This window comes from Taudactylus pleione, unplaced genomic scaffold (assembly GCF_031769625.1).
Source record: "Taudactylus pleione unplaced genomic scaffold, aTauple2 ptg000481l, whole genome shotgun sequence".
NCBI lineage: Eukaryota > Metazoa > Chordata > Amphibia > Anura > Myobatrachidae > Taudactylus > Taudactylus pleione.
The window spans coordinates 3,516,979-3,541,286 of NW_028284883.1; the positions used below are offsets into that span (position 1 = coordinate 3,516,979).

At 40.0% G+C, this 24,308-nt stretch overlaps 1 protein-coding gene across 1 annotated transcript; it reads right to left on the minus strand.

Annotated features, from left to right (window-relative positions):
• Positions 1–436: 436 nt before the first annotated feature.
• On the minus strand, positions 437–13,159 carry LOC148502867 (cytochrome P450 2C8-like). Its single transcript, XM_088449289.1, has 9 exons — positions 12,980–13,159; positions 10,171–10,333; positions 7,558–7,707; positions 6,097–6,257; positions 4,762–4,938; positions 4,504–4,645; positions 2,927–3,114; positions 2,497–2,638; positions 437–655 (listed from the first exon to the last, which is right to left on the minus strand). Exons 1-9 carry the CDS (start codon positions 13,157–13,159, stop codon positions 474–476), a joined length of 1,485 nt encoding a protein of 494 aa, XP_088305415.1. The 3' UTR covers positions 437–473.
• Between the last annotated feature and the right edge of the window lie 11,149 nt (positions 13,160–24,308).

The window sequence follows — 24,308 nt, forward strand, 5'->3', positions numbered from 1 at the left end:
TAAAAAGAGCCTATAAACTAGAGATGTGCGGTTCAGTTCTCCAGAAATACGTAACCACACAAATTTTGTGAATCCAGACAGATCCGAGATGCAGTTCTAATCTCCTGAGGAGATCCAGATAAACCCAAGTTGAGGCTCTGTTCTCGCATCGGTTCCAAATTTGGGTTTCGGATTGCAAAAATTACATGATTTTAGATGTTTTTTAAAACTTTTTATAATTTTTTTAAAAAATCCAGATCCAAAACCAAAACACTTGAAGGTAGTTTTGCAAAACCAAAATAGGAAGATGAACCCATATCCAAACTCAAAATACAGGGTTCATCGCACATCTCTACTATAAACATTGTTTATTCTCAAAATTGTTAATCTTATTTTTACAGGTGCCACTCATATTTTAGCTCTCATCCTAACTTTATATAAATGTAGTTATTAGGAATTTAATTATTAAATATTTTATTGTCCTTCTTTTATTGTCAACGTGGTTCCACATACATTTGATATGTCCTTGTAACAACACCATTTTTTCCTGGCTCTGGTGTTATTTCAAGATCCTCTGGAACTTTATTTGATTTCAGTTTCAATTTTTGCAATACGGTGGTCAGAATAAGGAACAGCTCCATGCGTGCCAGACCTTCTCCCATGCAGCTCCTCTTCCCTGTGGATAATAAATTGGTTATTGTCCACTCTAGTTAGGTATAAGGGTTATAAAAATAAAACCAACTACAGATTAAGCAACCAACTACTACTGGGAAGTGCAAAATGTGCTTTTTTAGTACTGTGTATGCAGAGCCAGAACAATGAAGGAAGGGACAGACTTGCATCACTTGAATGCAGTAAGGTCGTGGAATTATGTGACTCCCAGATTTTTTCTAAATCTATGCTTCCTATCTAGTCCCCGACATGAGCCATAAATTGGGGGGGGGGACTTAAATAAGTCCCATGAGAATTTAACAGCAAAGGGAGGTAAGAAGTCCCTTTATGCGGTCTGATGTCAGGAGACACCATTTGTTGAAATAGAACATTAAATCACAGGTTCCCAAACGTGGTCCTCAAGGCTCCCCAACAGTGCAGATTTTACAGATATTCATGGTTGAGCACAGGTGGTTAAATCAAATTGACTGAGATACAAATTAAGTCACCTGTTCTCCACTATGGATATCTGTAAAACCTGAACTGTTGGGGAACCTTGAGGACTGCATTTGGGAACCTCTGCATTAAATTCTGTAGACTGAAACTAACATATCTAATATAAAATATAAATTAAAGGTGGATTGTATTAATGGAAAAAATGGAGGCAGACAATAACTTGACTTAATTAGATTTAAGAAACAAATAGAATTATGTTATACAGTAAGTACAGTTCAATTTTGCTAATGCACCAAAACAGTGCCCATATTACTTATTTTGCCAGAAATGTTCATGGCGGTGTTCAGTATAACATTTAGCCCACAATGTAGCAAAATATAATTTTCAGTACAAATTTTTTAATCTTTCTTACCCACAATGTCTCATGACAGAGCATATCCTCAGAAATGAGGTATTCATAAACTCTTTTGTGAACAAGCAAATAAGTTATATGTACTCTGTGCTGAACAAGAACTATTGTATAGTTAATTATATCTGAGTTTCTTAATGAAAAAAAGGCCAGATCTTGACAATCTCCTTTGTCAGAACATTATCCCCCATTCAAACCACATTCTCTGTCAACTCTTATTATTGTAAGCCCAACGTGAGCAGAATTCCCTGCTGAATATCAACCTTAAACCAATACCAAATTACTACCCCACCATTTACAACCATTAACCATTAAATTGGTACATCCCAAACAGGAGGGATTTGTTCAGGGATGGGAAGACAGAGATAACATACATAACTTTATATATACTGTATATATATTACACATCAGTATTTTGTCAGGTGAAATTTTGTCTCTCTCTTAACACATAGAAAGCTTCCAATTAGATTGCTGACAGGAGGCTCCATAAGCATGAAGTGGGGTAAACCATGAGGCTGTAGATGGGTTGGGTCTGATGACATTGGGTATATTGCCCTGACCAATGGTAGTTCAGGTTGAACAGTGTAGGTGATATAGCTTTATATGAGCAATACTGCTAGAAATTAGACATTTAACTGATCTTTTATCCCCTGTTGTTTGATTTGCACGTTTACCATGTTATGGTGGGTGAGAGCGGCCAGTCAGTTGCATGATCTTGCTTTACCTTGTTCGTTTTAATTTAATCTCTCCCTAACACATACTGTATGATTAGCACAATGGCAACATGGCAAGAGTCTGGCAACACAATGGTGTGCAGCCTCTTTTTTTACATAATACCCTGACATTGTATACAGTTCCATTTTCCATTGTTAAAATTAATGGAACATTTTCTAATGTTTTAAACAAATAAAAGCTAATTTCTACATTTAACAATATAAATAATGATCACCATACTGTAATAATAACATAATTACATATATTAATTATTGTTTTGATATTACCGATAGAGAAAGGGAGAAAGCCCTCGATATATTTGAGACATCCATTTTCATCCAGAAAGTGTCCGGGATCAAAACTTTCTGGGTGCTCAAAAAATTTTGGATCCTTTAGGACAGAAGTCAGCAGTGGAGAAACGATTGTATTCTAAAACATAAATAGAACACAGACATTTGCCATCAAGTGAACTATTTACCAATGGTGTTATAATATTTGGAGCGTTTTGTTTAGAGGACAATCTAGATGCCTGTTACCCACTGTTTGAGTGGTAGCTTCAGTACTAAACTAGGAAACATTGTTGCAAGTAGGATGTGGCCAAGCAGGCTCCCTTCACAGATTTTACTTAATTGTACATGCCATTGGAAAACATGCAGAATTTGACAAACAAATACAGTAGAATAGATTCTCATCGTATAAAGTCTTCAAGCTTCTGACCTTGGGGATATTGTATCCTCTGAATTCTGTGTCTTCGCTAGCTGCATGTGGAATGCCCATGGGCACTATGTCAGAAAACCTCTGGATCTCATGAATCACAGCATCTGTATACGGCATCTTATTTCGATCCTCCAATGAGGGACATCGACTCTGTCCAATCACATTATCAATCTCTTCCTGGATCTTCCCTGAAAGGAAATTAACATTAAGTCTATTTAAAATGGATGTTTTATTGCAATTTGCTTCACTGGAGAACAGTCAACGCATTGAGAATTACTTACCAACATTGCTTAAAGACCCACATTTGCACTAAACTTCTAGGAAACAATAGATTATTAATACTGTATATATCCATCTGCATAAAATAATTGAAGCAAATATCTAATTGACTATTAGAGGTTTAAAGGCAGTATTTATTAAATGTGCTCCAACCAACAAGGCTAGTTACAAAATAATTTTATGGGAGTCTTTCCAAAGACTGTGAAGTGAATGTGGACATCAAAATGTGCTCACACTCATACTGTAAACAACCATTTTGCAGTTCATTAATTACTGTTTTTCATATATCATTTCACATGTTGAGGGGTCATCACTAATGCAGCAGAAAAAAACAAACAAAAAAAGGGAACAAACAACTTCTAGTCAAACAGTCATAGGAGCTGATTCAGAGCCGCTCGCTAGATGCAATCGCTCACACGATGTGTATGCAAATTGCGTAGGCAGTGCTATTGCACAGCAATGTATTAGCACGCCCAGTATTTCTTAGAGAGCGATCACATAGTGTATGCAGACACCCACCAGCCAGTCTTAAGATGCCCACTTGTGCACGTTAGTCCAGGAACTGTATGCAACCATCGGTACATCGGGTAACACCGGATGCGATCGCAGCGCTTGAGGCTGACCATACCCTGCCGCAAGCACTGCGAGCACTTCAGTGTAAAAACAAGCCAGGTGACATGTACTATGATGCTGTCTGTTAATTATGAACACCTCTAAAACGCCGTTGAGATGTTCAGGCACGCCGGTGTTTCCACCTCCACTCCCCCATTTTTAATGGCCAGTCCCTGTTACCACCTATAAATGGCTTCCCTTGTCACTCACTCTGCTGGGCTGTCTATGCGCAGCGAGCTAATGCATTGTGAACTTTCGCTAAGTTATGCGCACGTGCACTGCGATGCATGCGCACAATGCATACACACTGCATACCATCGGTAGCAGTCAGTGTTTGCATCTTAGCGAGTGGGTCCGATTGAGCTCCATAGTACACAAAAGTCTAGATGCAAGTTCAAAACCCAGAGAAATGGTCAGGTTCAAAGCATGGATAAAGTCAGGAACCCATCAAACAAGGTCAGAAACTAATCTAGAATTGGCACATAGAATGTTGATTTAAACACACACTCAGGTCACATGATGAATGTCCACTCTGACTGCCTGTGGAACAAGTGGGTGTGCAGGACTTTGAAACTAAACTAAACCCACATGTTAATCTACATATATTCTAATACACTATAGTTCTTTGCAGGAGCATTCAGTGAAACCTTATATATACAAAATAATATTTTCATAGACTTGCTTACCTGCCACATCTGGGTATTTCACCAGGATGAGGAGAGCACTTTTGAGGGTTGTGCTGGTGGTTTCAATTCCAGCAGAGAACAGATCCATTAGTGTTCCAAACAAGTTCTCAAAATGGAATTCAGTTTTTGGGTTGTCCTTCTCCTGCAGTCATGGGAAGTTCATATGTTAAGTTGTTGCAAAAGATCATTAGTGACTTACATCCATGTAAAGATCTGGGATAATGAAGTGCTGGGATAATATTGATTATCAGACATTACCTCTTCCATCTTTATCAGGAAGCTGTCAATGAAGTCCCGTTGGCAGTTCACATCAATTGTCTTCTTGTGGTTTTCTACAGACTCCAGAAAAAAATGTTTCAGTTTGTCAATGTTTTGAAAGACCTTCTGATGAGGTCCTGGGATGTAATACGATGTTCTTGGAAATGAATGGAGTAGCTGTAAATACAGAGACATTAGTTTTTGCCTGGAGGAAAAGATTTATCAACGCTGTCTAGATGAATGAATGAATAGATGAAAATGAGTCTATGGGGTTTAATTAATAGGAGTCAGCTTCTAAAATCTGATGCTTCTGATTGGGTTTGTGCCTGAAATTTAAAAGGCCAATGATTGTATTACTGAAACATAGCTTGTAAAAACATTGCCCTTTTAAATTTTGGGGATAATCACGATCGGAAGTGCCATCTTCTAGAGCCCGATGCTTAGTAATTAAACACCTATATACCGTAAGGGATGGGAGAAATAGTCTAAACTTAAAGGCTGCTATTAATCCCTTTACAATGTCAGGTGTTCTAAAATTAAATATTATGTGCCTGGTGCAGAGTGGCATGACCACCATGAGATATTGCTGGCCTTGTAGTAGGGGGCACAGCCATGACCTGCTGTGAATATTGGTGGCACTGTTAATCCTACACTGTGGTGCATGCCCCTATACTAGGATGCTTACAAGTTTGTGTGAAATCACTTAGCAAATGCACAGTGCATGCATATTCTGCCATTTATGCCTGCCTGCACCTGGGGAGGTGGAACAAGGGAAAACATAGCTTTGCTTACAGCAAAGGCCTGAATACATAAATGTAGCTTATGCATACCTGCAGAGACATGCATACATGCCAGTTAGGAAGTAGTACAGGGTAGGTGCAAATACATGCTAATAAAGATATATTGTCATAAACCAGGCACATGTGTTCCTCCGGGCAAGTAGTGTTATAGCTAATGACCGCTACCGTTGTCTTTAATAGCATAACTGCTTACCACTGACAACTGCTTTTATCCTGAATAAACCTACAAACCTGATTAAAGGATAAACTGTCTGGACTAACTTCCTTTTCAAATTCTGCTGGTAGCTTTTGTTCTACACCACAGGTTCCCAAACTCGGTCCTCAGGCCTTCAAACAGTGCATGTTTCCCAGGTCTCCTCACAGAATCACAAGTGAAATAATTAGCTCCACCTGTGAATCTTTTAAAGTGTGCCAGTGAGTAATGACTACACCTGTGCACCTGCCAGGTGACCTGGAAAATGTGACCTGTGTGGGGTCCTGAAGACCGAGTATGAGAACCCCTGTTGTACATCAATAGGATATATCAGCAACTTACAATCCCCCATGCAGAGGTCAGTATAGAATAGAGCTCCTTTAGTAAGGAGAGCAGAGTCATGAACTTTTCATCTTCATAGTCAAAACGTTCTCCAAACACAATGGAGCAGATGACATTGGAAACCGCTAACCGCAGAAAATCAGTTGGATCAAACAGTTTGTCTAGGAAGAGAATGACAGAATAATACATCAGCACAGGGAATAAAGGGCACATCATACAGTTACAACTTGTTTATAAATGCAATTAAATATAAACATTTTTTTCCTTATAAAAACCATATGGGAGTCTGGAAGTTTCAATTAAGTACTGAGAATATATGGCAGAAACTTGATGTAACATAGCAACAACATTACTAATCAAATACTATCAGCTGAAGGGATTGGGTATTATATGCTGAAAAGTGGCTGAAAAGCCGCTGATTAGATTCCCGATGCCGGAAGCATGCTGGTCACAGTCCTGACTACAGCTGGTAAGTACCCTAACCCTTCCCCTCACCCCCACCAGCCCTAGCCCTCCCTTGGGGTGCCCTTTCCTAACCTCCCAATGGTGGTGCCTAACCCTAACTCCCCTGTCTGTAGCCTAACCCTAACCTCCCCCCTCCTGCAGCCTAAGCCTAAGTCCCCCCGGGGTGCCTAAACCTAACCCCCCCGCGACTAACCGTTCCCCTGCCCTGCTGTACTTACATTGGGGATGCCAGCTGTCAGTATTCCAGCATCAGTATCTCCAGCTGATCGGGATTCCGGGTGACAGCATCCCGGCCATCGGTCAAATGACCGTATCCCCAGCTGAAAGAGTCTGTTGCAAGGTGAATAGCAAGCTCCATGACTGGGAACTCAAAACCATAATGATAACTTTAAATTTAGAATGTACCGTAAGCAACCATCCAGTGGATTGAGCATAAGTCTTTAGAAGTACAGACCAAAATTGTTTTCACTTTAAAGCTGGCACGCATGGACTGACCCTGATGTTGGGGATGAGCCCTGATCAACCAGATCATGGTATAATTGTGGCACACATGTGGTGGGGTCAGATTAGAGGAGATCATGCAGTTCAGAGTAAGAGACCTGTTGTGTGGTCAGAAGATGACTGCACACTTGCCAACAATAGTCAGTTTAACATTGCATTTTCCAACATTGCGCTATAATGATCTATTTCAATGTTATTTTGCTTTTATTGTTATATTGCATTGATTTTGCTTTGTGCCTGTACACTATCTTATACTATGGTCTTGGGCATGTAGGTCCCGTTAGTCATATATTGTAAATGTCATCTGTACAACTAGATTTTTTAAGACTTTGACAAATGAACAGTACAGTATGTTTCTGTGACCGTACATTCTAGTTCTACTATCTATGTATGTAGTCACAAATAAAAGAACTGAGCTTTGTAAATGCCACTGGTACAGTACTGTAGGTCCCATTTATTAGAAAAGAGTACAATGGAAAGAATGATCTCACTCACCTCCATGTCTCCTGAATCGTTCCACTAGAAAATGGGCCTCTTCCTGGATTCTCTCCCCAATGTCTTTCTTCCCCATCCCAAAATTTCTTAGGGTGGTGATTGAGAAGCGACGTAATTGTTTCCAGCGCTCCCCATTGCTCAGTACAATTCCTTTCAATTTTATGCAAAAATAAGGTTATAAGTGGGATACAAGCAAAGGTACAATTGTTAGAGTATAAATGTAATTAAATATAAAATTGAAGATTTGTCAGTGAAAGTTTGTATGATAATTTTTTTATACATTACATATATATATATATATATATATATATATATATATAAATAATATTACAGATATACTTTAGAGATGAACAGTTTGGTTCTACTCAGTTCTTTTTGCCAAATTAGCACAACTTCAGATTTATCTTATTGGCTATCCAAAACACATGAGAGCCGGATAACCAATAAGATGCCATTTTACATATCCAAATGTAACCGAACCACTCGTATCTAATACATAGTAAGTTAATTTTTGGTAGATGAAAACTGTGGTGGTAGAATTTGAAAGATGGAGCATTGGAAAACCACCTCCCAGCATCAAGCATCATTGTTGCTAAAAATAAATTACTTCTATTATTATAACTAGCAATGGATAAAATGTATCACATCTAACAAAGAGGGGAGAAGTGAGTGGACAAGTGGAGAGGTTGCACAAAGCAACAAAACAGCTTCTAGCTAGCATTTATCAAGTACATTCTATTACAGGCATAGACATCTTTATAATGGGTGCAAGCTGTGCGGTGCACACAGGTCCCTGAGACCAGGGGGGCCCACACCGCAGTATACAATCGGGAAGCCGGCTGCCTTAATACCGGCAGCCGGCTTCCCAACTGTCATATCCCAGCGAGGGTGAAATGCCAGGTGTCTAGATGTAGATGCCTGACATTTCCCCGATGCCGGAAGACAGGCGCCCGGCATCCCAATCAAAGGGATGCCGGGTGCCGTGAGCGGACAGCCATGGGGGGGAGGGTAAGGTTTATGGCACCCGGGGACACTTAGAGTTAGGCACTCCCCTGGGAGGGTTAGGGCTAGGCTAGGGGGAGGGTTAGGGTTAGGGTTAGGCACCCCCGGGGGGGACTTAGGGTTAGGCACCCCCGGGGGGGACTTAGGTTTAGGCAGCAGGGAAGGGGGGTTTAGGGTTAGGCACTTAGAGGGGGGATTAGGGTTAGGCACTTGGGGGGGACGTTAGGGTTAGGCACCCCTAAGGAGGGTTAGGGGGTTAGGTTAGTCAGTACTTACCTATCGATGATCGGGATTTCCAGCGCTGTCTGGCTTCCGCTGCCGGGAACTCTGCTTTAGTCAGCCAGGCGCTGCCGGGGATCGAACCGCTGGCCATGCGGCCGGTGATATTTCATACCGATTCCCACACCGCACACCCTGCACCCACAGTTAATAAATACTTTCCTCTTTGCAGATTTGATTTGCTGTTCCGCAGCACTGAACTGGCGCTAAAGAGCCGGAAAAAAATCACTGTGAAAATATTGTTGGCTATTTTCCTGGTGACCTGCTCATGTGCAGAAAAGATGTCCCTGAGAAAATAGGCATGGGCGTCATTTTCCAGGAGACCCGTGCATATGCAGTAGATTGTGGCATGAAGCCAGAATCTACCACGCTCAGGGCCTGATTCAGACCTGGTCACTAAGCTGCACTCGCTTGTTGCCAAAAGGGGCCGGGTATGCAAATCCCGAGATCGCATTGCCTGGCTTAAGGATGCCCTCTATGTCTTAGAGAGTGATGGCAGTGACCGTACGCTGGTGTTTAAAGATGCCCACTTTTCATTCTTAACCCACATCAACTACAGGGAGTGTATGAATCATCGGTAACATCGAGAGCCATCACAGCAGCTCGCAGCCCTTGAGGTAGACCCTACCCCACCACAAGCACTGTAATCAGTTCAGGGAAAAAAACAACCAAGTGACGTGGTCAATGATGCTACTTTGCTAATTATGCACACCCATTAAACTCCGTTTTGAAGCTCAGACATGCCTGCATTCGCACCACAACTCCCCCGTTCACAAGCACCTTCCCCTGTTACCACCCACAAACGGCACTATCTGTCACTGAAAGTAGTGCTCAGTCTGTGTACAATGAGTGCCCGCTTCCTGACCGCAGTGACTGGCTTGCCCACGTGCTCTGTGAATCATACACATGCGCAGATGTGCGATTATTGCCCCTAGCGAGCGAGCGCAGCTTAGCGACCGTGTCTGAATCAAACCCTCAGTGCGCTGACAGAGAGGAGGGGGCCCGAACGGAGGCTGCACACAGGCCCCCTCCTCTCTTAAAATGCCCCTGATTACAGTGGTAGGAAACCCCTACACTCCAACTTCTGAGGAACTACAGTACACATCCCAGCATGCCTTCCACACTCTTAGCAGGACCTAATAGTAAACTGTTGCAGGCATGTTGGAATGTGTAGTTTCACAGCAGCTGGAGTGCCACACTTTGCCGAACCCTCTTTTCTATTAAATGATAGGTAGAAGTTGATCGGTTGCATTGGCCAACTTTTCCACTTGTTCACTCTTTAGAAGGCTTCACACATCTATCCATACAGTATATGTACACAGTAAAACTTACCATAATCTTTGAAAACTGCATGGATAAAAAAAGTATTTCCTCTTGCAGTGAAAACATCACTGTGGTCCACTAAGGCTTCCCTCACACATTCATAATCAGCTAAGACCACCATCGGGGCATTACCTATGTAAATAGTAAACACTGGTCCATACTGCTTACTAAGCTGGAATGACAGAAAAATGATTGTTAATTAGGCGCAGTCCAGAAACAGTATTTGCATTTTTCTCACAATTGTGGCAATGTAAATTTACATGATATTGCATGGCTGGACACATGACAAAGCTCAGTCATATTGGCCCACATTCTTTTTACTCATGTTAGCAACCTTGTCGCACTACTATAGCATGCAAATCCACTAGTGATGCGCAGTATATTTGTACTTTGATTTTATTATTGCATTAGCAGTCAGAAAAAGGTGCAAAACAGATCCGGTAAAAAATCCGACAGTTAGGGATGCTGGCGCTTAGAATGCCGGCACTGGAATCCCGACACCTGTCAGAATCCTGGTCCCGGTGTGTCAACCGCAGTGTTGTGGGCATGTCAATGCAAATAGCTGTATTCACAAACACACAGCCACAAGCATATGAGGCCATGGTCAGACAAAGAAACTGCACCTGCCATAGTGCTAGTGCAAGTTTTGCAATAGATGGTCGAGTATAAGAATGCACCAATTGGTATTACCCTGGGTCAGCACGGGATGGGGTTAATGTCATTACCCAGCAATAAGCCGGGTCGGGACACCAGTCTGAAAGGGATCTGAGCTGGGTCGCAACCCCGGATGGACCCATGAACAAAATTCTGGGTGCAACCCGGCATTATAATATGAAAGGGGTATGTGAAATCTTCTGCATTGTGATATTAGTACATTGCAGCAAATCATAAAATTATGCAGAAACTACAATTTCTACCGTACATAAACAATACATGAAAAAATAGCTTGATAAATAGCCCCCTTAAAAATTCATATTCTATCAATTCTAGCTTTATTATTGTTTATATAAATATTCACACCTGAACTTCTGATAGTCATTTATCACTGTTTTATCAAGATATATGCTCTTTACGAACATTGTGACAGGTGAATAATTGACTCACATTTTATTTTAATTTTAACACTGTAATGTATTGTCACACTTCAGTATGTTGTAAGCATTAGTGTTTTTACTCATCAGTGCTTAAAAATCATTGCAAAGAACTTTGGCTGTGTTCGAACAGTTTGAATGTGTGCAATCAGATTTGTTGCTGCTAATAAGTAATTTGTTATAAAATATCATTCTTCAGTGGCAACAGTGTAGAAGCCTTTTTTAAGCTGGGCATACACACTACAATTATCGAGACGATCCATCCGATATCCGCGGATCGCCCCGATAATTGTAGCGTGTGTGCGGGCGACCGAGGGTTAAATATGGCTCGGTCAGGCATGCCGGATCAACAAGCATGCCGGTCCGATGCGATATTTGTGAGTTAAAATGTTGGCCGCATTGGGCAGTGGCAGACAAACAGACATTTCCTGTGTTCCTTCCATGGAAGGAACAGGGAAATGACTCCTTCCCTCGGGGCGGAGCGCAGAGGTCGGGGCTAATACACTGTGAGATATCTCACAGTGTATGCTGCAGACATCTGTGGACTGACAGGCTGCCAGATAAAATGTCTGTTGGTCTGCCAGGCATTTTATCTGGCCGTGTATGCCCAGCATGACAAATACAGGGTTGATGGTATTTATACATAATATTCCTTTTAAAGCTGGGTACACAGCTAAGAACTGTATTATCAGCCAGAGAATTGAATAATGTGTACTTTCATACAATCTGTATTTATCACAGATAAATCGGTCTCATCTTATGATTGGTTCTTTGCACATGCTTAAAAGATTAGATAGATTTGGTCATGGTATTGTGCACATCTTAAGCTGGTTATACACTATGCAATAAATTGTGCCGATCTGCGATTATCGGATCTGTGTGTACCAGTACACACTGAGCAATTTTTTGATCTCCTTAATGGGATTTGTAGGTCGAGAACAAGATATTGTGTGCAGCATATGAGATCTCGACCTCCCGATTTCATCATTGTAGGAGTGTTTAAACCCATTTATCGATTAATGCTCCTGCATACATACTATCCAATTATCCAACAATTTAATACTGTGTACCCAGATTTACAGTATGTATGGTCTGAAGATCGACTTGCTGATAGATCTTCCAACAGCTGTGGATGTAAATCTTTATTTCTTCCAATCATAAGAACAGATAAATAGTAACAATTGCATGGAACAATTGCATAGTGTGTATGTACAATATTGGATGTTTCCCTGTGAGGAAAAATAGTTTATTACATTATATCTTTTGTGAGTATTAGATAGTGTGTAGCCAGCTCACACCTGGCTGAATTAATTCTCATAGCATAACCTCCAAGTCTCCACCCATTGAAACTTATTTAAATATCCAATGCTGCAACAGGAAATCTCACAAGTATATACACAAAGGATACAAGTCTGTTGTATTTGCAAGATTAACTCACTCATTTCACTAACTCCCTTGCAATTATAATTCATTAAGTGTAAGATCTTGATAGTTGTAGTGGTTTGCAAAATACACAATTCATAAAGTAGATATATCATTTTTTACATAATATACCTATGTTTATTGTAATTTTGTACAGTGTGGCATCAATAAACAGTATTAATACATTACAATAATAACATGTCATTATGGAGGGCCAGCTCTTTATGTAGCTGTGAGTTAGTGAGAGAAAATATAGCACTGACTTTATAACTTATTATTGTCTGAGTAAGCTGACCAGTACTTACCTTCACCAAAGACTGGGGCATTTCAGTAGTGCTCACATGAAGGACAGTACCTAACACTGGCAATGTGGGTGGTCCAGGGGGCAAATATTTACTTCTCAGTTTACTCCTCCATGTGAAGAAGTACAGGACGAGGCTTACACACACTGTCAGGATTAGAGTCCCTGTTAGACCTATCTCCATCTCCAGTGACTCTAGAATAACAGCCTGAATACAGGAAGCAATTGGACTAACATGCTGAACACAGGACTCTTTATATATACACAGTAACAGCTACAGTGATATGAAATGATATCTCCAACCTATTATTTGTGTTCTTGTGAGTACAATGTACAAGGGCTGTAAAGTTTGTATGAGACAGAATGACATCACAGTGTGATTGGCTGATCTTTATTTACACTGGGTTATGAGAGGTGATATAAGAAGCTACAGAATATATTACTGTATATGGTGTGTTTACCACAGCAAAGATAAGGTTCCAAATCTATCCATTTAAGGCATTTTTTCCACTGTATGTTGTGCAGAACACACACACACATATACATGTTCATCACAAATTACAGCAATGTAGTTAAGTGCACTGATTTTTATATAAAATAAGTGATCCAGGAAGTATTGAGATTCTAATGGCTAAACTTACTAAGCAGTGGGTTTAATGTCCTGGCAGTTTTGCAGAGATTTAGCGGCAGTATTGCATGCCACAGATTTACTATGCACAAAGCTGTTTAGGAACTATGCTTTAGAATAGAATAGAACATCGAATAACCATCAATTTTTATCTCATTAGAAGAATAGAAACCCCATATTTGCTAAGTGGCGGCTTTGGAAACCAAAAAATAAATAAAAAAATGCAGAGCCAAGCCCACCCAAATAAATTACTATTAGAAAGCACTGCACAGATCCCTGTGATCTGTGTGGGCTTTCTTTTGTGAGCTAGCAACATGCAAAAAAAAATGGTATTGGGGATCTCTTCAAATTTATAACCAGCCAGAGGAGTTTGGTATATTTGTTAGACATGCACAATATCAACATTTATTATGTTGACATGAAATGTCAGCAAGGGCATAATGTTGACATTAAATATGTTGACATGTTCATTATTGACCATAGAAAAGAAAAATTAAAACAAGGTGTTTTATGTGTAAATGGGGTACAGCTAGTGTTCACACGTTGGGGTGTCCTCATCCCCAAAATAATGTACAAGACAAACAAGACAAACGAATATTTAGATGAAATTTTCCCAAGTCACACATAGAGAAATTAACGCCAACTGAATGTATTACTCTCAAAAACTAAAATATACATTGGAAACACAATTACAAGTAGGATGGGATTTAACGACCCTTTAAAGTTATTAAAAAAAGAACTGTACTTCCCTTAGCTATGGAAATTATGAGTATTCTGCATAAACATAACCACCTCATAGAAGAATGTGAAAAAAAAAAGATTCTCTATGAAAGCATTTAAAATAATGGGAACCAGATCCCCATTTTCAAAGATGTTTTGTACAAAAAAGAAAGTTTTTGAGAAATATGAAAAGGTGATTATGGGATGTAAGAAAAATAATTCTATGGTGAAAAACTTTAAAATTTAATAAGGTTAGTAAAAGGGAATATACTGTACCAGGAAGTACAACAATATAAACACGTCTTTAGTAGCAGGTCTTGGAGTGATGATAATACTGATATGAACACATTTAACAACCTGAGAAGATACAAAATCTCAGCCCCTTTTTTAAGGAATCTGAGAGGCTCCAGAAGTGGTCAATAAAACATAAGATGACAACAAGGAGGACCATTAAGAAGAGGCCAAGCAAGATGGGAATCTCCATCCCCATCATGTACCAGGAGGGGACAATAACATATAAACTGAGGATTGCCAACCTCTTTTACCACTTATTAATAGAACATGGTATTAATATGCTCAGAAGACTCTCACTCTCCCCCACTACCAAAGTCAAATAATTCCAGTGGGAGGTAAGACTTGAGGCTTTTTGACCATATACTACTCTTGACAAAATAATTTTCCTCTAAAAATAAGAAAATTCTGATCCAACCTCTCCAGTGTAAATTATAGAAGAAAAATTGCTTGTTCTGTGTTAGTGGATTTACAACATATAAACCAAATAGAGAAAAAAAGGGAAAAATGACTCTTTTTGGGGGCACACACAAGGTATAGAGTTATGACTTAGATGTTCTATTAAAAATTAACTTTTATTCTATATTTATTAAAAAACATGAACAACTACAGACAAACAAAAGAACAAACAATGTTTTGTACACAAAAAGGAGAACTATCGTTCTCTCCCACAATGTCTGATATGGTGTTGTATAGCAGTCATATGGATAATTAATGTCCACAGAAATGTATTATTAATCACTAAGGCACACTCTATATATATGCATAGATATTGGTAAGTTTTATGAGATATCTAAAATCTGTTTTAGAGTGTGTATCCTCCAGTGCACGCAGGCATAAGCATGTTTTTTCTATTCATTGCATTGATTTATTAGGGAATAAGGTAGACACATATATTTGTTAATGGTTTGACCTCATAAGAAATATATCCGTTCAGTGAGGAATTTTTTATTATAAACCAAGTTGCTTTGTATTCTAAAGATAAGTTTAAATTGTGAACAATTATTATTACTTTTATTTTTTCTCTAATATATTGGATCAGTGAGGTCTTATCATTTGTGTCTCTTGGACCCTAAAATTGCCTTAACTGCGAATAATTGATGATACACAGTAGTTATGAACATATTATATATAAAATCTTTATTTGATTAGTTAATTTGCCAAGACCCTTTTATTTCCTTGATGGGAGTAATAAATCTCCCTGTTTTTGTATATATACATATATACTCAAACTAAATTGTGGGAGTGAACGATAGTTCTCCTTTTTGTGTACAAAACATTGTTTGTTCTTTTGTTTGTCTGTAGTTGTTCATGTTTTTTAATAAATATAGAATAAAAGTTAATTTTTAATAGAACATCTAAGTCATAACTCTATACCTTTTGTGCGCCCCCCAAAAGAGTCCTTTTTCCCTTTTTTTCTCTATTTGGTTTATATGTTGTAAAAAGACTCTGGGGAGCACCAGGGACTTACCAATAATACAGATCCAGCAGACTTCAGTCTCATGATCAATTTGGTAATATTTTGCAAATATTTGTAAGAGTCCTTATAAGGTCTTTTTTGAGATATACTAGTCATATTATCTTAGCAGGATTTTTTCAGTGCGGTTTCCAATTCATTTTGTTTATGCATTAGTGGATTTACAACAAGAATCAGAGGAAACAATGGCCACACATAAAAAAGGACCAGCATGCAAAAATAAATAAATTTTCTTCCCCCAGAAACTATTTGTCCAGAGGTAAGATTGTTTATAAATTGGGTATCTAAAGACCTGGATACACTCCCCATTAACAAACACCATCACAAAACTACTGGTAACCTGAGTAGAGTAGAGAGAGTAGCTCTCAAAACTACAGGGGCTAGCAGGATGGGGTTATCAAACCCTCTGACATAAAGGGAAATGTGCCAAAATAATAATACATTTGTGAAGCAAACAGCTACAAAATCCTGACTGTTATCAACATATTTTGTGTAAAGACAACTTTAAATCCTTGTATAAGAGACTGATCAATAAGGGAAAAATTATGGCATTATCTCCAAGCAGGCACATAAATATTTATGGATGGAACATCTAAAGATACCTACTTTTTACCTGTTGCCTAAAAATCATACAAATTCAAATACACTGCCTGTTAGGCCAATTGTGCCAGGCATTGGAGGATTATCTGAGAAATCCAGCACATTTGGAAAGGATTTACACTAGAAACATTTGAACTGGACCTACCTTCTTACATTCTGTACTGTACAAGACACCTCCAATATACTTAAGTGACTCCATGACATAAGATAGGAGGAAGGACAAAAATTGGTAAGTCTTGATTTCTAGGCATTAACTACCAGCATTGATCATACAACACGATTGACTGCTGTTAAATACTTTCTTACTATGGAAGAACATAGTGAGTTGCAAGATCTTTTGCTTGAACTTTTACATTTTGCCTTCAGTAAAAACTACTTCACTTTTAAGACATTTTTTTCTGTAGGTAAGGGGCACTGCTATGGTAGCAGCTTGTGCTCTGTCCTACACTAATCTGTTATGTGATGGAAGCAGAAATAGACCTTCCAAGATGGCAATATTCATCAATTATGTAGTTGCCTGGTATTGCTATATTGATGATATTTTAATCATCTGGGATGGAGAGAAGAGTCAAAAGATTGAATTTATAAAATCACTCAATGACAACAACCTAAGGATAACCAATGAAATTAGTTAAAGAGAGATATCTTTCCTTGATCTCAAGGTTTATAAAGATGACAATGGAATACTGGCTACTGAAATATACAGGAAAAACACTGCTATGAATAGCACAATGCATTGTAGATGAGTTCCATTTTCCCCCCAACTATAGACAACATCCCCAATGGAGAATTCCTCAGACTACACCAAAACTGCTCAGATGATAAAATCTTCAGACAAAAAGCAATGAACTTGCAGACAGGATGAAAGAAATGGTATAGAGTGGAAACTACTGTAAATTAAAAAGGGAATAATTTCTATTGGGAAAAAAGAAAAAGGAAGAAATGAGATTCGTAGTAAACTTTGACCAAGAATTAAGGATTATCAAAAACATTGTCCAAAAACTCTGGCATATACTGCTGTCAGGTGAAGATTTAGCAAAGAACCTTGCCAATGATGGTGAATGTTTTACTTATAGGGTGTTGAGAATATTTTCATGTGACTTGTATGCATCATACAAGTTTGTGTAACAGTCATGGTGGGGAAAAGGGGTCAGTCCTATAGAACTGCCATCCTTGCATGTGTTGTAGAATCCCTGTCACTGAAGTGCTTGGTTTGTTAAACTGTGCATGTCCTTTTTAAAATGCAACATAAGGGTGGGTGGGATGGCCCAATGACAATTCCATCATACATCACTTCTCTTTTCGGCCAGTGCTATGTGACAATGTTTCCTAGGTGAGCTATATTCTTTTAAACTGCCGTGTGTTTGTGTCGCTGCTTTGTTGCTTAGTTTAGCTAGCCGGCTATTGGCCATCATTGGTGAACAATATTGTGATCTGTGAGGTGGTCAAAATCGACTGGAAAAGAATGGAAATCAATGCTAGTGCAGTCAGTAATACTATAGGAATAAACCCAGGCTCAAATTACATGATTTTAGCTATTTAAGAAAAAAAACAAAAAACAAAAACAAAACACATCTCTAGTTATATGTCATTTCAAGTCCGGATTTGGGTGATCAACAGAGATATGTACTTTTTCAGATAACCTTGATTTATTTTAAATTATTTGTACTATTTAATGTTTTATAAATTGTTTAGCTGCCAAGGATTTCACTCATTATTTTATTAAATATACTGTAAAGTCTGTGAATCTTTACCATATATTCTGGAAACTGATAGAAACAGTGGATGGGTTCACTAAAACCCAATTTTTTAATATACAAGTACAGTATGCAGATAACAATCTGGAAATTTATAAAGGATAACAGGGGGTGACAAACTTACAGTAGTGCATTAAAAAAAAACTTTGGGAGAGATATTTTTTTACAGCTCTGGAGCAAAGCTCATCTATACCCTGTACTAGTCCCACCTCCCAAATCCATCATGTGTGGGGCCACCAGCAGAAGTGTGGAGAGCTGACTGGTTCCTCCAGGTGGCTCTACACACTGCAGATGCATGCCGGGTGCATCCTTTGGACACTCTGAGCAGCATTTAAGTTACACTACTGGCCAAAGGCACCCAGCTAGCCAGATGTAGGAGCTGTGGAGCAGCCGCAATGTCACATCCAGGGCCCTGCACCCTGGGTGATGGGCCTGCTCGCACACCCCTCCCTATGGCCCTGACACTGTATGTGCATACCAGAATGTTATGATTAATGTGGATGTTCATGATCTTGTTGATGATCTTTAACCTGAGTGAATAAACCTTCCAAAAGGATAAAATAATGTAACACATCCTTGCAATGACAGTATATTAGATAGATTTATAATTGCGTACCTTAAGAACATATAAAACAAGATAATTAAACACTTGCAAGTAGTTTCCCTATATATTTCTACCAATCAAATTACAGGGACACTGTCATCAAAGACCTTCATGAAGATGCATGTACCTTAATATAAAAGCACATCATCATGTATTACTGCAAAAAGTATACTTTTATGATTTTAAAGCCCATACGGAATATCTGAAATGGACAGGCTTATCTCAGATCCCTGGGTAACAATAAAGAGGGAATTTCTGCCCAGAAAAATGTCTTTCAGAAGTGCACCATCTATTTATTGGTCTAAACTATTCTAGGTGAGCCACTACCTATAAATAAACTGACATTTATTTTAACAAATTTGTTCCAATATTCTCAGGCTTAAAATCAACCTTCTGGTATCCTTACGTTGTATAGTAAAATCAAGGGTGACTAAACAATTTTAGATTTTAGGCTAAGATAATTTTGGCGTCCCTAAATCGCTGAAGATTGCCCCCTTAGGAGCCGTTGGAGTAATCCGCCACACCACCTACCTGATGAAGGGGTTAAACAGTAGTAATGCAGTGATCTCACCAGCAGGAGCGATACAGTGGTAGCACAGGGTTTGGTGGACACAGTGCACCATCAGGCTCTAAACTCACTGTAAATAATTGTCTATTATGCTGTAATAATTGTCCACTTGAAACATCGCACTGGCTCTTTAATTTAACTACTTCTTTTGTTATATTCTGTCATTGTGTTCAATATTTTGCAGCCTTATAGATGCATACTTGTTAGGTGACATAAATATGAATAATACTATATATCCTAATATTCACTGAGATTACATACTGAGTATAAACTATAAGTATTTATTAAAAATTCTTCCATTCCCAAAATTTAACACAAATTGTTTTGCTTATATTCAAAACATATGTCATAAGTATGCACAATCATAGTAGATATGTATGTATATTAGGGGTGTGCACAGGCCACTTTTCGTGTTTTGTGTTTTGGTTTTGGATCTGGATCTTTCTTCGTGTTTTGGATCTGGATTGGTTTTGCCAAAACCACCCTTCCGTGTTTTGGGTTCTGGGTTTTGTGTTTTGGATCTGTATTTTTTTGAAAAAAAGCATAAAAACAGCTAAAATCACAGAATTTGTAGGTTTTTCTGCTCCTATGCTATTATTAACCTCAATAACCTTAATTTCCATTCATTTCAAGTCTATTCTGAACACCTCACAATAGTGTTTTTATGTCCAAAAGGTTGCACCGAGGTAGCTGGATGACTATGCTAAGCGACACGAGTGGGCGGCACAAACACGTGACCCATCTAGGCGTGAAACTGCAATGGCAGACAGGATGGCAGTTTGAAAAACTAGGCCCCAAACTGTACATAATGCAAAGAAAAAAAAGAGGTGCAAGATGGAATTGTCCTTTGGCCCTCCCACCCACCCTTATGTTGTATAAACAGGACATGCACACTTTAACAAACCAATCATTTCAGCGCCAGGGTCTGCCACACAACTGTGGCTGAAATGATTGGTTCGTTTGGGCCCCCACAAAACAAGCTGGCAATTAATCTGTCCCTGCACAAACTGGCTCTACGGAGGCAAGATGTCATCCTCATCCTCCTCATCCACCGATTCCTCACCCTCTTCAGTGTGTACATCCTCATCCTCACAGAGTATTAATTCGTCCCCGCTGGAACCACAGGTCCCTCTGTACATTCTGGAGGCTGGTCTCCCTGGAAGAGTTGATAATTCATTTTATGAACATCATCTTCTCCACATTTTGTGGAAGCAACCTCTTACGCCATTCGCTGACAAGGTTCCCGGCTGCACTAAACACTCTTTCGGAGTACACACTGGAGGGGGGGCAACTCAGGTAAAATAGAGCCAGTTTGTACAGGGACCTCCAAATTGCTTCTTTTTCCTGCCAGTACAGGTACGGACTGTCTGACATGCCTACTTGGATGCTGTCACCGATGTAATCCTTTAACAGACAGACGCACGCTTGTCGCTGCTGCTTTGAGGATGCAAGTGCGGCTACAGCCCACACAATTCACAAAGACAGAAAAAAAAAAAAGAATATTTTTATTGTTTGTGGAGCGCACTTTGAGGGTTACACCACCCTTTAACAGACAGACGCACACTTGTCGCTGCTGCTTTGAGGATGCAAGTGCGGCTACAGCCCACACAATTCACAAAGACAGAAAAAAGAAGAATATTTTTATTGTTTGTGTAGCACACTTTGAGGGTGTCACCACCCTTTAACAGACAGACGCACGCTTGACGCTGCTGCTTTGAGAATGCAAGTGCGGCTACAGCCCACACAATTCACAAAGACAGAAAAAAAAAGAACAATATTTTTATTGTTTGTGTAGCACGCTTTGAGGGTGTCACCACCCTTTAACAGACAGACGCACGCTTGTCGCTGCTGCTTTGAGGACAGTATCATATGCAGTGAGAGTAGACTTGTCAGAAATTGTTGGCACGTCCTTCAGTCCGGACCAGATGTCCAAACCAGCCCTTGACTTATGACACAGGCGCACGCTTGGCGCTGCTACTATGTTGATGCACGTGTGGCTACATCGCACACAAGTCACAAACACATTAAAAAATAGTTTTTTATTTTTTGGAGCACTTTGAGGGTTACACCACCCTTTAACAGACAGACGCACGCTTGTCGCTGCTGCTTTGAGGATGCAAGTGTGGCTACATCGCACACAAGTCACAAACACATTAAAAAAATATTTTTTTATTTTTTGGAGCACTTTGAGAGTTACACCACCCTTTAACAGACAGACGCACGCTTGTCGCTGCTGCTTTGAGGATGTAAGTGCGGCTACAGCCCACACAATTCACAAAGACAGAAGAAAAAGAACAATATTTTTATTGTTTGTGTAGCACATTTTGAGGGTGTCACCACCCTTTAACAGACAGACACACGCTTGTCGCTGCTGGTTTAAGGATGCAGGTGCGGCTACAGCCCACACATTTCACAAAGACCGAAAAAAAAAGAACAATATTTTTATTGTTTGTGTAGCACACTTTGAGGGTGTCACCACCCTTTAACAGACAGACGCAAGCTTGTCGCTGCTGCTTTGAGGATGCAGGTGGAATCTAGACGGGATTTGGAACCGGGGACACACTACCTCCATCAATTGTCTAAATCCCACTGCACTAATGGCGGATACCGGATGCACGTCTAACACCAACATAGCAGTAAAGGCCTCAGTTATATGTTTTGCTTCAGGATGACTGCTGTCGTACTTCATCCTCATCGCTAGGGACTGTCAGGGAGGGTCAATTGATTAGTAAAAGTAGTGATGTTCCTACTTCCTCTCTGGGATGATGAACAACTCCCAGCAGCAGCAATAGCACTAGGAGGAAGTGGTTCTTGATCTTTCCCTATTTTATTTTTATCGGAGAAAGTTTGGTCCTCCATTTATGTTATATTGATATATACGTGCGGCTAAAGCGCACACAAACACAGAAAATATTTTTTGATTTTTGCTGGAGAGTAGTGCACTTTGTGGGTTACACCAGCCGGCTCTTTACTTATGGGACACAGGCGCACGCTTGGCGCTGCTCCTTTGTTGATGCACGTGCAGCCACAGTGCACACAAGTCACAAACACAGAAAATATTTTTTTCTGTGTACTTTGGGGGTTACAGCACCCTTTAACGGTCAAGCCAGCCGGCCCTTTACTTATGACACAGGCGCACGCTTGGCACTACTTTGTTGATGCACGTGCGGCTACTGCGCACACAATTCACAAACACAGAAAATTATTTTTTTTTTTTGTTTGGACTGGAGTGTACTTTGGGGGTTATAGCACCCTTTAGTGGTCAAGCCAGCCGGCCCTTTACTTATGACACAGGCGCACGCTTGGCACTACTTTGTTGATGCACGTGCGGCTACTGCGCACACAATTCACAAACACAGAAAATATATATTTTTTTTGTTTGGACTGGAGTGTACTTTGGGGGTTACAGCACCTTTTAACGGTCAAGCCAGCCGGTCCTTTACTTATGACACAGGCGCACGCTTGGCACTACTTTGTTGATGCACGTGCGGCTACTGCGCACACAATTCACAAACACAGAAAATATATATTTTTTTGGTTTGGACTGGAGTGTACTTTGGGGGTTACAGCACCCTTTAACGGTCAAGCCAGCCGGCCCTTTACTTATGACACAGGCGCACGCTTGGCACTACTTTGTTGATGCACGTGCGGCTATTGCGCACACAATTCACAAACACAGAAAATAATTTTTTTTTTGGTTTGGACTGGAGTGTACTTTGGGGGTTTCAGCACCCTTTAACGGTCAAGCCAGCCGGCCCTTTACTTATGACACAGGCGCACGCTTGGCACTATTTTGTTGATGCACGTGCGGCTACTGCGCACACAATTCACAAACACAGAAAATAATTTTGTTTTTGGTTTGGACTGGAGTGTACTTTGGGGGTTACAGCACCCATTAACGGTCAAGCCACCCGGCCCTTTACTTATGACACAGGCACACGCTTCGCACTACTTTGTTGATGCACGTGCGGCTACTGCGCACACAATTCACAAACACAGAAAATAATTTTTTTTTTGGTTTGGACTTGAGTGTACTTTGGGGGTTACAGCACCCTTTAACGGTCAAGCCAGCCGGCCCTTTACTTATGACACAGGCGCACGCTTGGCACTACTTTGCTGATGCACGTGCGGCTACTGCGCACACAATTCACAAACACAGAAAATATATTTTTTTTTGGTTTGGACTGGAGTGTACTTTGGGGGTTACAGCACCCTTTAACGGTCAAGCCAGCCGGCCCTTTACTTATGACACAGGCGCACGCTTGGCACTACTTTGTTGATGCACGTGTGGCTACTGCGCACACAATTCACAAACACAGAAAATATATATTTTTTTGGTTTGGACTGGAGTGTACTTTGGGGGTTACAGCACCCTTTAACAGTCAAGTCATCCGGCCCTTTACTTATGACACATGCACACGCTTGGCACTACTTTGTTGATGCACGTGCGGCTACTGCGCACACAATTCACAAACACAGAAGATAATTTTTTTTTTGGTTTGGACTGGAGTGTACTTTGGGGGTTACAGCACCCTTTAACGGTCAAGCCAGCCGGCCCTTTACTTATGACACAGGCGCACGCTTGGCACTACTTTGTTGATGCACGTGCGGCTACTGCGCACACAATTCACAAACACATAAAATATATATTTTTTTTGTTTGGACTGGAGTGTACTTTGGGGGTTACA